The sequence below is a fragment of the Carettochelys insculpta genome, chromosome 5 (genome assembly GCF_033958435.1).
Source record: "Carettochelys insculpta isolate YL-2023 chromosome 5, ASM3395843v1, whole genome shotgun sequence".
Classification (NCBI taxonomy): domain Eukaryota; kingdom Metazoa; phylum Chordata; order Testudines; family Carettochelyidae; genus Carettochelys; species Carettochelys insculpta.
This window is the reverse complement of record NC_134141.1, coordinates 120257375-120274234: the sequence shown is the minus strand read 5'-3', so window position 1 is coordinate 120274234 and position 16860 is coordinate 120257375. Positions and strand designations below refer to the sequence as shown.

General features: G+C 40.6%; 1 protein-coding gene across 2 annotated transcripts in view; it reads left to right on the top strand.

The window, feature by feature from the left end:
* PIK3C3 (phosphatidylinositol 3-kinase catalytic subunit type 3) overlaps positions 1–16860 on the top strand; it is a 143409-nt gene that overhangs the window by 89169 nt on the left and 37380 nt on the right. For both annotated transcript variants that reach the window (XM_074995838.1, XM_074995837.1), the window contains one exon: positions 10085–10253. In XM_074995838.1, coding sequence (XP_074851939.1) covers positions 10085–10253 — 169 coding nt within the window. The remainder of the gene's footprint in view (positions 1–10084; positions 10254–16860) is intronic.

Genomic DNA, 16860 nt, shown 5'->3' with positions numbered 1-16860 from the left:
TAACCCTTGGAGCACTTCCAGCAACAACCACAACCAAAGCTTTGAACCTCACCAATGTCACAGATTCCAGTGGCAAAAACTTCACCAACAGCCTCACCAACAGTCCATGCCATCCTACCCTCAACAGCCTAAGCAGTAGTTTTGAGGATTTGTTCAGGAGCCTGAGATATCTTCGTGTTCTAGCTGCTGCACAGCCTGGTTGCCATCCATTCCACCACCGCCTCTGACCTTTTTTAGACTGCTGGACCGCCGTTAACTCGGAGAAGTGGATCCTGGAGCTAGTAGCCCGGCGGTAGGCCATCCCATTTACCTCTTACACCCCCTAACCCACCCTCCTTCCCTCTCCCTCTTCAGGGACTCTTCTCATGAGCGTCTGCTCAAGCAATAGGTACAGCACCTCCTCCGTTTGGGCACTCTCGAGCCAGTCCCTGCAGAGTTTCGGGGCAGAGGATTCTGTTCCGTATACTTCCTAACCCAGAAAAAGAACGGAGGGTGGAGACATATCCTTGAACTCTGGAGGCTCAACATATACATTGTTTATTGGCGATTCAAGATGGTGACTCTTGTGACCATTATCCCTGCACTGGATGGAGACAACTGACTCTCAGCTCTCGACCTACAAGATTCCTACTTCCACATCACAATCCACTAGGTGCACGGGCACTTCCTTTGTTTTATGGTAGGGTCCCTCCACTACCAATATCAGGTCCTTCCATTTGGGCTGTCCACCACACTCCATCAAGACTCTGTCTGCCATGGCCACCCACCTGCTTCCTCACGGGGTGGTGATCTTCCCATATCTAGATGATTGCCTCATAAAAAGACCATCATTTTCAGAGGCCCTTTGCAAGGTGAGAGTCACCACAGCCCTCCTGCTGAGCCTGAGCTTCCACATAAACTATGAGAAGTTCACACTTCAACCCATGCAGTCCCTGGTGTTCACTGGGGCTCACATAAACCCTACCACCACGAGGGCCACTCTCCCTGTTCAAAGATTCCGTGCTCTGCATGATCTCATCCTGGTTGTGCGACTGTCTCCTGCCGCCATGGTGTGCATGTGCCTCAACCTGCTGGGTCACATGGCTGCTACCATTTATGAAGTCAAGCTAGCCGGACTGCACATACAACGCCTTCAGTCCTGGCTGGCCACATGCTACACCCTCACCCACTCCTACACCCCAAACCTCTGAGAAAATGAACAAGTGACTGAGTGGGTATGGATTCAGCAGGGAGGCAGGGCCTGAGAAGAAGAGGCAGGGCAAGGGTGTACAATTTTGTTTGAGTAGAAAGTGGGGAACCTCTAAGGGGTAATAGGCAGCATCCTTCAGTCTGCATAGACTATGTATCGCTCCCTTTAAAGTTTCAATTGAGGACTTCATTTACAGTCTATTGTGACTATGAAGACCCACACGAGAGTGACAGTCCTTGCTCTATCTCTTGCAGATGTGGTGGGTGTCTGGCAAGTCCTTAGTGTGCTTTCTATGCGCTCGCTTCTCCTTTGCTAGCTGTCTGATCCTCATCTCGCCCTTCAGAAGGCCCTTGTGTAACCCCTGCCTCCATCTGCTGCGGTCGTCTGCTAGTTCTTCCCAGTTGTCCAGCTCGATGTCTACCTCTCTGAGGTCTCTCTTGCAGACATCTTTGTAGCGCAACTGGGGGCGTCCGGGAGGTCTTTTGCCAGAGGCTGGCTCACCATACAGGATGTCTTTTGGAATCCTTCCATCATTCATCCTGTGGACGTGGCCAAGCCAGCGGAGCTGACGCTGCCTGAGGAGGGTGTGCATGGTTGGGATTCCAGCTTGCTCGAGGACGGCGGTGTTGGTCACTCTGTCCTTCCATGATATTCCAAGGATGAGCCTGAGGCAGCGCAAGTGGAAGACGTTCAGGCTCTTTTCCTGGCGGGCATACAGGGTCCAAGTCTCGCTGCCATAAAGGAGGGTGCTGAGGATGCAGGCTCTGTAGACTTGCATTTTGCTGTGAGTGTACTGGGTAGGTAGGTAAGGTAGGCATCCTTCAGTCTGCATAGACTATGGATTGTGCCCTTTAAAGTTTCAATTGAGGACTTCATTTGCTTGTTGTTATTCCACACACTCTTGCTGAGTCTGGACAGAGTTGATTCCTATACACACATAATTTCTTGGTTCCAAAGTTAAGATCCAGCACTATGGCAGCAACTATATAATGGGACATTTTGTCTTCCAGAAATATATGCAGCTTCAAATAACCTCAGCTAATCATTTCTGCATCAGAAACTGTTGCATATACTGTACTGCTAATACTGGTACTTGAATGCCATCAGTCAGTATGACCTTTGCTGCCATAGGAAAAACTGCTAGTTGTGCAGCTGAATTGTAACACATTTGCTGAAAAGTTTAAAAAGGAATGAATTTCTCAGAAATTGCATCTTTTTAAAACAACTTACCTTAACTTTTCTTTCTTATATTTATTGAGGGCAACTGGTTTTGGAGGTGCCGTGCTTTTGTTCCCCCCTTTTATTGAAAGCATGGAACCATTCTGCCTGTATCAATAAAGCAAGTTGCCATATGAACAGAAATAGAAACTTTGGTCCTGACTATATTAGCCAGCTCAGCAACGCATACTCAGAACCTCACATGCATGTGGCTGGGTGGGCACATTACTCTTGAGTCTAAGAACTCAAGGATTGTACCAGCTGTGAACTTGATGGAGTCTTACCAAGAATGGTGACCCTCAGGAACAAATTCTTGCTCTCATTTTCAGACTACTTCCAACTCAGAAGAGGGTTGCAGGCCTCCAGACAATGGGACTCTTGCATGTGATTTTTGTGGGTTTTTTTTCTTTACTCCCTTGCCTGAGGCAAGCCTTTCAGTGTCCTTTGCTTTTCTTCTTTGCTACAGTTGAACACCCTAATGAAGCTCTTCTAAAAAGGAAATAAAATGAAAAGTAGTAGGATTGCAGATTCTCCCCCAAAGTACTGCAGGTATTTACTGAATACACTAAACCCTGCCCTTGGTAAAATAAGTCTAACACATACTTTAATCATGGTTGGAGGGGTGGGTGAGAGACAGAGGGAGAATATGCTGGCTTCTGAGGAGCTCCTCTCTAAGGTCTGTAAAAGTAAGTAGTTTTCAGATCAGTGATTCTGAATTGGGAGTATGCAGAGGTTTTTCAGTGGGTGTAACTCATGTTGATATCTACCTAGTTTTACCATAGGCCACATAAAAAGTGCTAGTGAAGTCAGTCCAAACTAAAATTTCAGAGGATGACTTGTTTGTTCTGCTCTCTATAGTGTACACTGAAATGAAAGTACAACGTCTGTATTCTAATTGATTTCATAATATAATAAAGAATATATTTTTTAATAATAGTGTGGTCTGATTTTATAAGGAAGTCTTTTCCTAAGTGAGAAGTAACATGGGCTACACAGAGAGCTCAAGCTCCTGAAAGAGGGATACACTAGTCAGGAAAGGTTGAGTCTCACTACTCAGAGTCCCCTCCTTAAAACTTTTTTTTAATGCCTATAAAACTAGCAGCCTTGCCCTTGTCCTGAGAGCTCTGCCTATCATGCTGACTAATATCGTCTCCTTGGTTTCTTGGAGTCCTCTGACAAGAGTCATCTATCTCTTGTCTTAGGCTTATATTGTGAGCCCTTTGGAATAAGGAATTATCTTACTCTTCTTTGTTTTATACATTGCTTAGCACAGTGGGGTTCTGCTCAGTGACTAGGCTCTGAGGTGCTACAAACACAAATGAGGTAATACAAGTAAAAGTGCAGAATATATCTGTCTGGATCAACATGTAGTTAAATCCTAGCACAGACAAAAATATCGGGGCACTGAATAAATTTTAACTATAAGCCTGTCACATTTTAAATTCCTTTCTCCTGCGCTTACCTACTGAGACTGGCCTTGTCTATATTGGCAATATCAGGACTTGTGCAATGGCATTGATGTTGAATTAACAGTGGTAGCAATGATGGAGAATTATGAATTGCAGTTTTCCAGCAGAGGTGGAATCGCCATAGGGGTCCTGTTGCTGTGTCTTTGCATAGGAGACTTTTTAATGGTGGCAACATAACTCTAGGAAAAATTGAAAACTGTCTTTTCATGAGAGGAAGTTCCCACTTTTGGCTGTAGCTCACCTTTCAGAGAATACATTTAGCTATGTAATAAATATATGATCTTGGATAGCAAGCTTTCAAAATTACCATGGAAGCTGTAGTTTATTTAAAAAAAAGTTAATGCCATCTGCAAAATTTAAATTCAGAGAGTCAGATAATTACCTTCCTCAGAATGAGGTAAGATGAATTTGGAGTAGTTTGAGGGGATTTTGAGCTTATTAAAATGTAAGAAGCTGTTTGGTAGTGTTCTTAAAAATCTCATTTGCATTTGTGAGGTAACTTTTTCATTCAAGGACTTCCAAACACTCAAGAGGCCTTAAGTAGTTCATCCACACAACACTCCAGTGAAGGAGATAGGAGATAGACATCATGAGAAACAAAGCACCTGATAGCGAAGCACAGCTGTGTGAAAGTTCTGGGGAGTTAAAGTAGGTGAAGTGTAGTTTCCTGACATAGAATTTAGCCACAAATTTGAACTTAAGAAAGAAAGAAATGTTCAGCTGGATCATAAATTACTCAAACCCAAGTTTCATGTTTTATTAGCTCCAGTAGCTTCTTAAAATTTATTCAGTAGTGAGTTAAAGGAAATACCACTTCTTGCAGCAATGAATATTCTTTGATAATCTCCCAAGCTAAGTGCTAACCTGCTGTAACACTACTTCACTTGAAAGAATCTAAGTATAAGTGATGAGATTGGTAAAACTTCAGTTATTAATGCTGGAGCATACAGGGGCAGAGTTTTAAAATTGGAGCATTGTTTTTTTGTTTGTTTTTCCCGTCAGTCTACCACTATAACCTGTATTAGGGGGCTCAGTGGCCATCACCTACATATGTAAGTATCTGATTTGCTGGTGTGTTGTAATGTATTTCAGGTATGTCAATATTTGCTACACCCATTTATAGAGTCAGGTACGTAAAAGAAGTCTTGTTTAGGACAGCTGAAAATCAGGTGATTTAAATGGCCTACAGTATGGATGGGAGATGTGATGAAGTGGGTTGTGTGAGGGTTTTTCTTCCCCAGGGGTAGATGGCCTGTGTTTTCTGGTGCCCTATAGCTCACTGCAATTTCCTTAAAATGCCAGTAGGCAGCATCGGTGTGTAGTGGTAATATGAGCCCACAGTTAACACCAGGAAACAGGAGGGAGGAGGAGTTGGCTGGTTTGAATGGGAACTGGGAGTTGGAAGGGAGTTAGCCTGGACTGGGGGAGAGGGACAAAGGTGAAGAGGGAGCTAAGGCCTCAGCTTGGGGCTATCCTGGGGGCCTCCTTCTCCCTAAAATGGATTAGGCTGACTGTTTCTGACTGCTCTTCTGACACCTCTCTGCTACGCTGTGTCCCTGTCAACTAATAAACCTTCTGTTCCACCTGCTGAGTGAGTGTCACTCCTGGCTGCAGTTGGGACGCAGAGCTTGGGGATCCCCCCCGAACGCATTGCCGGTTAGTCTGTCCGATGAAAGTTAGTCTTTAAAGTGCTACGGTCCTGTTTTTTTTGTTTTGTGAAGATACAGCTACCTCTCTGTGACTAGAAACAAATTGGGGTACCAAAGTTTCAATCACTTGTATTTGAGGATTTAAAGTCCTGCATCTCCGAGAATTCATTTGCTCCTTAAAGAAAATAAATATATTTACATATTTTGTACAGAAGACCAATTACCCCCCTAAAATTGGGAAGTCAGGAAAGATGTTTATTCTGTAACTTTTTACGACATTTCAAGTTGCTCTCTATGGACTTACTTCTGAACCTATTCAAATACCCCTTGGATCTGTGTGAGTGGACCCCGTGCCTATTTTCTTAGATAGGAGTCTCTGGAGTCTCAGCTGAATGACTCAATCATCAGGGCATCCTTCCCATGTAAAGCTTCTCTCAGAGGTGAGATATTATAACTTCAGAATAGCTGGATTAGTAGCTACAGCACAAGTGTGTGATGTGGCAGTCAGAATAATGTAGGTTATCCCATGATAATGGCGCTATATTTGGAAGGAAGTGGGTGTAAGTGTGTTCTGTAGAATACAAGGATTTGCTGTTGCCTTTAAAAGAAATGTTTACTACTGTGTCCACACTGGTTCACTGCTGATCTTTAGGGTGGGAGTGTTGATGCCCTGTATCAGGCTTCCGACTTACACAGATTGAGCTGAAAAGTGCTGCTTTTTTGAGCACCAGCCTCCTTACATCTGTAAAACTAATGGTTGTGGCATGTGTCAGTTACTGATTGTTTTGTATCCTAATTAAGTGTCTGGTGGTCTCCTTGAAAGCTGAAAATTATTTCTTGGATAGAAATTCCACATTTATGACTGGTGTCAGTGTTGCTCATCCAATGATAAAGCATTCAGTAAAATGGGCAAGGGGTGGCAGCTTTTTGTAAGTCTGACTTTTAAAAGTTGGCATTTTTTATGTTCATAAAGGAGGACTCAAAGCTTTAATTTGAGACAACTCTTTCAAAAGAAAAACTTAAACATGCATCATTTTGGAGACAAATGGCTTTTTAGTTGTATATTTAGTGTATGTCAGTTATTGCATGGGTGCAGATTGTATGAACTCATTCCATGTATCTTTCATCTGGTTTGTACTTGGTTTTAAAATCTTCCCTTTGTGCCCTACAGTCTCTGTGGTGTTTCTAGCTTGGTTTAAATTACTATAATGGAGGAACAGCAACTTTTTTCCACTGAGAAATGGGTCTATTGGCTAAGAAACTTCTGTAGGCATCTTCCTCATATTCAGCTTTAATTGTCAGCATCTGGATCTCCTTGTACCACCCAAAATGTTTCCTCTCCATGTTGCTTGTTTGGAAAGTTTCTAGGCTCTCTTTATCTTTCTTTGGCCATCAAGGCCAGCTCACTCATGTTTATTGTTCTTCTAATGGTTTCTTACAAATCAAATCTAGCTAGTCCAGTAATCATTGTTGCTGTTTTGAACTCCTTCTTACCTTGTTTATAGACTTAGGGTTCAGTGTTGTCAGAGGTAATTTGAACAAAAAAAAATAATGAAAAATGTGTTCACTTATTTATCAAAATACCGAGTGGATCTGTCACTTGTACAAATTTGATATTTTTCCAGAAACATTTAGCCAGAATATCTTTCCTAATTCATGAATCGCTTATGCCAGTTAGCAAGTAAGAATAAGTACAACAGACTGCCTAAAGAAAATAAAAACAATGTCTTGTGTATTGAATAACTCTTTGTAGCTGTTTACAATTTTTTTTTTTAGTTAACTGTAAATATCGGTACTTCATTGTCCAATGCACACTTCCTAAGGTAAAGCTGAGTGCTGTAATCATTGTCAGTACCACGTGTGTTAGTTGGCGCATGTCTATAAACCATGAAAACAATGATAGTGGATTCTGGACAATGCTGTTCATTCTTTATTACAAATAAAATAGGAGAACAGAATTCTAATTTGCATATGTCCTGATCTTATAGACTTACTCCTTTGTAACAGCCTCAGGTGTGAATAGATCTGTTACAGTGCCTGGAGTAGCGCACAGCTACGAGTGCAAAACTCAGGTCAGATTGTCAGAGTTCAGGGCAGACAACCCAGAATTATGGTATATGGTATCATTAGATTTCACCACGCTAGTAACAAAAATGTGCTCCTGGATCACTATATTAGTTTTACCAGGGAGCCACAGTCTGTCTCCTTTTGGCTCTCCAGCCCCAACTTTTCCATTCAGACCAACCGGACTTAATGACATGTTATAAAAACCAAAATTCACCATTGTCAATTACTTCCAGCCTCAAAGGCCCAGTCACTTACCCAGCATACACTCAAGATCTCACCAATAACATTGCTGGAACCAATCCTTCAGTAAACTACAATTTAAGATTTATTGATTAGGAAAAAGTAACGGGGTATAGCAAGATTAAAGCAGATAAACTACATTACAGGTGAATTTGGGTTTGTAGGTTCAAAATAAAAGCGGTGATGTAGCAATCTGCCAGTCTTATAGTCTTTCCCTCTCTCAGGGTTTTCCCAAGGTGGCCATGGTAAGCTCTGCCTTGTATCTGGAAAGCTCCTTGAAAAAAAATCCAAAAAGAAAAAAAAAAAAAGAGAAAGGATCATTCCCAAAGTCTTGTAATTGTTGTTGAAAACAGCCTGACAAATGTTTTTTAGCACAGTATGTATCTGTAGATTTCACTTTGAACATACATATATTTCAAACCTGGTCAAGTTACATCTCTCGTGATTTGAGAAGGAAATGCATGGGTAATAATCAAGATAAGGTGTAATTACTTTTCTTTGTTGTAAAATGCAGTGAATTATTAAACATATGCTTATGTGACCATCTGAAACATACTCTTAAAATTGGAATCATAGCACTAAACTTTGGAGCTTTTTCAAAATGAACAGCATTAATCGTATGCATGTAGTTTAACACACTCAGAGTACCTGTAAGAGAATTTAAAGCAGCTTCAAAGATTTAGTTGCCAGTGATTTCAGGTGGGTTCTGAATTGTTCGTGTCATACTGTGGCTTGTGATGCTTATCAAGTCTATATTGTTAAAACAGTGTTGTTTAGAGAACAGTCAAGGCTGAGATTGATGGTAGGAAGCAGGTTGTTAAAATCTCTGTGGAATTCTTCCAGAATCTCTTTACCGTGGATCCAAATGATAACGATGTCATCGATGCAGTGTAAGTAAAGGAGGGGTAATAGGGGACAAGAGCTAAGGAATCGTTGTTCTATGTTGGCCATAAAAATGTTAGCATGCTGTGGGGCCATGCAGGTACCCATAGGAGTCCCATTAATCTGGAGGTATAAATTGTCCCCAAATTGGAAATAATTGTGGGTGAGAACAAAGTTACATAGGTCAGCTACCAGATTTGCTATGGTAACATCAGGGAGGTATTCCTGATTGCTTGTAGTCCATCTTCATGTGGAATATTGGTGCAGAGAGCCTCTACATCCATGGTGGCAAGGATGAAATTGTCAGGAAGGTTTCTGAAGTTTTGTAGTTTCCTCAGGCAGTCAGTGGTATCTCGGAGATAGCTAGGAGTGCTGGTAGCATAGGATTTGAGGAGGGAGTCTACATAGCTGGACAGTCTGTTGGTAAGGGTGCCAATACCTGAAATGATAGGGTGTCCTGGATTTTCAGGTTTGTGGATTTTAGGTAGTAAATAGGATAATTCAGATTGGGGCTCAGATGGTATGTCTGAGTGAATTTGGTCTCAAGTAGAGGCAAGGAGTTCTTTAAGTAGAACGTGTAGTTTCTTTTGGAATTCTAAAGTAGGATCTGAGGAAAGAGGTCTGTAAAATGTGGTAGTGGATAGTTGTCTAGCTGCCTCCTGTTCATAGTCTGACTTATCCGTGATGACTATAGCACCCCCTTTGTTAGCTGGCTTGATTATAATGTCCAAGTTATGAGACTCTGGACAGTACAGTGTTCAGCACAGTTAAGATTGTATTTTATTTGGTGGTGTTTGCATATAATTTGTCTGTGCATGGTTGCAGAAGCATTGTATATAGAGTTCTAGACTGTCACTGTGTCCATCGTGAGAGTCCACACAGAATTCTTCTTCTTTTGGTGCTGGTGGGGGGATCTAGCGAAATCAGACTGATGCTCATTGGTGCATTGGAAGTATTCTCTTAGATGGAGATGATGAAAGAAGGCCATGGAGCATTCTTTAAAATTACCATCCATTTAATGGCCCATGTAAAATAAGTTCTTTCTCCATTCAGATACCTGTAGACAAAGGTTCTTATGGCATAAGCACAAGAAGCCCACATACTGGGAATATCGGCAAAGATACCAATAACATAATGGACCTTAACGGTGAGCTTTCAGCTCATGCAATCATGATTTGGAATTGAGCAAATAAAAATCTGAATGCTTGGAGTCTACATTGATGGGCACAACAAAAGATGCTGGTATAAAACTTTCAAGTGTGGTCCAGTTAATATCTGCCCAGTGATTTTCAGGACTCACATCACAATTTGATTTTTATTGTATTTAAATATAGAAAATATTATATATTTGCATTTTTCTCCTAATACAGGTAAACTGTTTCACATCGATTTTGGTTACATTCTGGGTCGTGACCCTAAGCCTCTGCCTCCCCCAATGAAGCTGAATAAGGAAATGGTGGAAGGCATGGGAGGTACTCAGAGCGAGCAGTACCAGGAGTTTCGAAAACAGTGTTACACAGCCTTTCTGCATCTCCGCAGGTAGCACCAATGCTTTTGTTAACAATTCCTTGGTCAACAGTGGGGGTGCTTCCTTCTCTCAAAAAAAGGACCATATAGCGATAGTCATGTTACTCATGATGTTATGAAGAAAAGAAACTGAGATGGGAACTCTTGAGTTTTAATCTTGCTTTCGGAACTGACTACCCTTCTGTAGCATTTGTCACTAGGTCTGGCCCTTCCATCTTCATGGCCATGAAAAATGCATCGTGGACTATAAAATCTAGTGTCTCACCATCATGTCCACTCGCATGTCCTTTTACCCTATACTGTGCAGATCAGTGTTTCAGAGGCGGATGCCTGGATAGTGGTGGCTGCTGACCAAGGGTCCAGCTCTGAAGGGAGCACAGCACAAGTAAGGGTGACAGTACCATATCACTCTCAGCCAACAGTCAACTAGCTGCCTCGCCCTGAAGGCAGTGTCCCAGAAGTAAGGATAGCAGTTCTGCAGCTCCCCCTATACTATCCATTGACCCTCCAACTCCTTTTAGGCTAGGACCACCAAAATTACAACACTATGAAATTTCAGATTCAAATAGCTTAAATTGTGAAATTTACAATGTTTAACAAACTCTAACCCTTGTGGCAAGCGTCCTTTTTACCCAGGCCATGGTTCAGGTTAGTCTCTTTGGTCTTTCCAGTCTCTCGCCCCTTTTTCCTTGGGGTAGGGCTTGCAGTAGGTCTCCAGGGCAGGGTGCCTGGCCACTGCTCCTGGGGCTCCCTCCTCTGCTGTCCTGGCCCCAAGGCTGGTCTGCCTTGTTCTCATTGTAAGCCCTCCAAATCTGTCTTTCCTATGCCTCTCCTGCAGTCCTCTCTCTCTCTCTCTCTGTCCAGTGTGGCTGAGCCAACTCTCACCCAGCAGCTTGTAATTGTCTTGCTTGTATTTAGCAGTTGCTTCTGCCTGTCTGGGCTGCCTTTCTCCCCTTCTGAAGGAGCCCTCTGATCAGGCCCTGCCAAACCGTGAAAATGGCCAAAATGGACCATGACTTTGGTAGGGACCTCATCATTATAAAGTATGTTCTGTCCAAAGATCCCAGCTTCTACAAACTATCAATTTAGCTTTGCAACACTAAGGTAATACGGGATTGATAATGTATTCAGGAGACATGTTTTTCTGCTCTTTAGCAAGTTGAGGAATGTTTTCTGGTTAAGCAAATTGGTGTCTCAGATTATCAGTTATCCTGTTATGCTGCAAGAAATCTATTAGTCTATAAGGTGCCACAGCACTTCTCATTGTTTTTGCAGATACAGACTAACATGGTTACCCTCTGATACAGGTTATTGATGATGAAATACAGAGCATTTCAGTTCTTGATTACTGCCCGCAAATTCAGATTAGTAACAGGCAAATTTATTTATCCTCTGTCGGCAGGCCTACGTGAGTTGACTTGGGTGACCTTAGCCCTGTTCCTATGGAATAAGTATTCACTTCTCACAACTCACTGCCAAAGGCTGGCAATTGTAGAAGCTTCAAAAAGACTTAAGCAAGTACAGAGACTAAACTGCTTCACTCTGCCTTTACCACTAGAATACTCTCTTTCAGAGTTAAGGCACAGAGTAGGAGAATCTTGCAGTGCCATAGTCACTTCAATCTGAGTGAGTTCCTCAGATTTGTCACCTAAAAAGGCTGGCTCAGATTTAGGAACCTCTGTAACATCCTCAGCCGTGAAGACTGAAGCAAAGAAATCATTTAATCGCTCCGCAATGGCACGGTCTTCCTTGATCACTCCTTTTATATCTTTATCGTCCAAGGGCCCCACTGCTTTTTTAGCAGGCTTCCTGCTTCTAATGTATTTAAAAAACATTTTACTATCGTTTTTTGAATTTTTGGCTAGCTGTTCCTCAAAATCTTTTTTGGCTTTTCTTACCACATTATGACACTTAATTTGGGAGTGTTTATGTTCCTTTCTATTTTCCTCACTAGGATTTGACTTCCACTTTTTAAAAGCTGCCCTTTTCTCTCTCACTGCCTTTTTAACATGGCTGTTTAGCCATGGTGGTTCTTTGTTAGGTCTCTTACTGTGTTTTTTTATTTGGGGTATACATTTAAGTTGGGCCTCTAGTATGGTGTCTTTAAACAGTTTCCATGCAGCTTCCAGGGATTTTAGTTTAATTACTCTACCTTTTAGTTTCTGTTTAACTAGCTTCCTCATTTTAGTGTAATTCCCCTTTTTGAAATTAAATGCCAGAGTGTTTGACCGCTGCGGTGTTCTTCCCAACACAGGAATATTAAAAGGGACTTTTCAGTTTGGAAAAGAGGCGATTGAGGGGCGATATGATAGAGGTATATAAAATCATGAATGGTGTGGAGAAAGTGAATATAGAAAAATTATTTACCTTTTCCCATAATACAAGAACTAGGGGACACCAAATGAAATTGATGGGTAGTAGGTTCAAAACTAATAAAAGGAAATTTTTCTTCACACAGCGCACAATCAACCTGTGGAACTCCTTGCCCGAGGAGGCTGTGAAGGCCAGGACTCTATTAGGGTTTAAAAAAGAGCTTGATAAATTTTTGCAGGTTAGGTCCATAAATGGCTATTAGCCAGGGATAAAGTATGGTGCCCTAGCCTTCAGAACAAGGGCAGGAGATGGATGGCAGGAGATAAATCACTTGATCATTGTCTTCTGTTCTCCTTCTCTGGGGCACCTGGCATTGGCCACCGTCGGCAGATGGGATGCTGGGCTGGATGGACCTTTGGTCTGACCCAGTATGGCCACTCTTATGTTCTTATGTTAGTCTGTCTTTTGGACAAATAAGACTTCTATTTTCTGTAGCTAAGCAGCTTTCACCATGTCCTACAAAACTCGTTTAAAATACATTGTCTTGTTTGTCCTTTCTGTGGCAGAATGGCTAAGCTTTGCCCTTCAATTCTGTTTCAACAGTGAACAGATGAACACCTTCTCTGTTTGCCAAGTACTTTGGAAATTCTTTCATGGAGATACACAAATTCCACTTTAATATCTGGACTGTCTAGTATAAAATACTCCATAGCCTGTGAATAAAAACTATATTGAACAATTGTGATCTTAGAAGGAAGGCAGACAAGATAATGTGAAATGATTGCTAATGAAATGTAAAAGATGTTCTGTCTTACTATAAGGAGAAAAAAAGTAACAGTCTTTATAACTGTCATTGGTAATGGATTAGTAGCAGCAGCACAATGAGAAAACAAAGACAAGTTATTAATCAGCAGCCACAATAACTCCCATCATTCTAGAGAATAATCTGCTGGGATAACCTGTGTACTCTTCCATGTATAAGTCAAAATTGTTCGAGAACTGAATTTTATTGTACAAGATTACTCATTTGCTTTGTTTCTATGGGTGCTTTAACAAGCTGTAAATTTGTTCACTGTTTCAAAAACTTTTTAATCCCTGTGAAATTAAACTAGGTGACACAGTGATTGGCAACAGAGGACATACTTAATACCATGGAGTACCCTGGTCTAGAAATTTTGATAAAAAATTACCATTTCAAAGTTTCAATGGAAGTCACTGATTTCCTCAGTATAAGTGCAGTTTAAGGTGAACATATTTTTCTTATATGAATAGAAAATATTAACTTGATAAATCTATCAGTCTCAGTGTGAGAGGACTACATTATACGGATCTTAATAGAACATTGAGTATCCATGGCTTAAACCGACCAATAGCAGGGATGTGTATTTACAGGGAGGGCTCAGAGATGAAAGAATGGAGGACTAGGCTAGTGTCCTTGTGTGTGCTGTCATAAAGTGTGTTTGATACACAGTTGTAAACAATGTATAAAATAATCAGGTTATTTATGCTTTTAGTGTGTAGCCAGTAATTACGGTTGAAGCACATTTTATATTGCAAGTCTAATTTTCATTCCCATTCATCCCAATATTCACCAAAAGTCAAACCAAGCCCCTGAAATATCACATGCTGGTAAGAAAACAGAAGTGATAGTACGTTTACATTAATAAAAAGGTTCTTATCTGTTACTTTTTGCAACATTTCCTGATCTCTCCTTATGGCTCATCTCCAGAATGGCTTGGCTTATGATGTCCGGTTTTATTTCATTGGCCTTGCTGAGAAATGCCTGCCAGTGTTTTGATGGTTGGGTTTGTTTGTAGTAGTTGTGTTTTGTTTTGTTTCAGGTTATTTATGAGGTGATTAGAATAATAAGTTTGTGAAATAGTGAATACAAATCTAAAGTAAATTGGAAATGTTAAACTAGGTGCTCAGCAGAACCAGAGATGTAGGCCATGATTCAAAAAGGTAATAAAATACATAGTTAAAAACCTGCTAAATCAGGGCCTTAATGAGGAATCATGAAAACTCCATGACTCAGACACACAAAGTAAAGAATAATGCAAGAGAGAACAGGCTTGCTGCGTGTATGGAAAAACTTTCAGTTAACATTTTGTTGGCAGTGATGAAGAGAACAGTATAGGGGAACTCAAGAGATTCCCATATTACATGTCTACTGACCTGCAATTTGAATGTTTGAATCTGAATGCCCTTCATTAAAATGTTTAGCTTTCTGATTTTTGTTTTGATTGGGGCTTTCTGATTAACCAGACTGACATTAAATTCAGACTTTTTTTCCTGACCATGTCTTCAGCACTAATGCTTGTATAGTGCTTATAGTGTTCCTAAAATTGTGTGTTTGGGTTTTTTTAATTGATCTAGACAAGTATATTTAGTTCTGATAAATTATGAGAAATCCAAACTTGAAATTCAGTCAGATGGAATTTATTATCTACTAACACAGGGTGATAGGTATGTGATATATATTTTAAAGTAGTCTTGTCTCAATGATTTGTGCTTCATCGATTGAAGGCCTGAAAACAGCGTCAAAGATTGTTTGGCGCGCTAACATTGCTGGATCCTACTCATAGTAAGTGAGGCAGGAGAATGGCAAACAGAAGATGCTAATTGGAATGATGCAGTGATTAAGGACTCAGCTGGCCAGTAAATAAATAGTGTACATGGTTCAGTTGATTCTGGTGGTTTTTAAGATACTGGACTTTGAAAATTGTTTGATTCCTTTTTTAATTTCAGGGAAGTCAGACCTCAGAACATTGTAATCCCTCTCTGAACTCAATTTTGGTTTATAAGACTTGAAGGCCAAGGAAATCAGTTTTATATGCATGATTATAGGGAATCTCACACTTGTCAACTGCATTTCTATATTGTTAAGAATAAACCTAAGTGGAGGAACATATGAATTGAAGTTAGCTAAAGGACTGCGGCATTCTTTCAAGGTTTATTAAAGAGCCTAAAGGCTCGATGGGTTTAGGACCCCAGTCAGGAAAATATCCTCTAATAGGTAATAAGATTAAAATTGAGAAGCGTTACGGTGTACTGTTAACAATTCGATTTGATCTGAAATACTTATAAGAGCACAGAAGAAATAATGCAAGAGCCTTTGTCTTTAGAAAGGCTGATGCTGACGGAATCTGAAATTGTCTAAGGAGTTTTTATGGTATTTTTATGATATATTTGAAATCAAGTGCATAGAAGTGGGAAATGTAGAAACAGTTGGTGGGGCTGCAATTGGAACACCTCAGTAAAAGCCAAACGGAAGAGCAAAGATTCTAATTTGGCTGAGCAGGGGCACAAAGCAGCATGAATAATGACTAGAAAACATGTAGCATTGGAAGTAAAAGCAATCTGGTTAGGGAGAATGAAACACATGAAGGATAGTTCAAAAAAATAAAAGTTATGTTTCAACTAATTCAGAAAGGTTATTTAAATATTTAGTGTGAGATTTGTTAAAGAATCTTACTTCTCCCTATATTAAAAGGCATGAGTTTGTAGAGTACTCTAAGTAACAATGGTCTCAGGGCTCCTGCAGGGGTCTCAATCTTCAGACATTTATGAGAGAGACTATCCAATCCATATAATTTACAATTTGTGAAATATGTAAGTACATGAATATTAGAAATAAAAAAATGACATTTTTAGAATACATTTCATGATTGGATTCCTGAGAACAGAGGACTGGCAAAAATAAGAAAAGCATGCAGGAAAGGGTCTTGAAATAAAATCTCAGTATTTTGGTTTCATGGCAAGATTCACAAAAGATGACTTTCTCTTAGCAGTGCTTAAACGGAATGTGCTCAGTACAGAAGCTACAGAGATTTTAGCTGCTGAACTCTTATCATACATCTGGGTGAACATATGGGAACTAGGATGTTACAAAGGTTTATAACTGGGGCAAGTAGGCACACATCTTTATGGAGATTGCAAAAAGAGACATCCCTAACATCAAGGCAGCTGCTCTGCTGAATATTATGGCCCTGCGTAAAAATATTAGAGGCATTCGACCATTTCAGCAAGATGCCCCTTCCCCCTTGAAAAATCAGTTTGAGGCAGATAGCGAGCATTGAAAAATTCAGCCTGACTGGTTAAACTTTGGGAAAGTTCAGTCATTTATAAAGTAAGTTTCATAATGGAAACTCTCGGGCAGTCTTAGCTCTAGGCAGTGATTATCAGCTCTGTATCCACTCAAGCTGCTTAGATTTGCACACAATGGAAACAAAAAAAATTGTGACAGATAAAAGGGTTCTGGTTAGTTCATGAAAATAATAAGTCTGTATATGCTGATTGTTTGGAG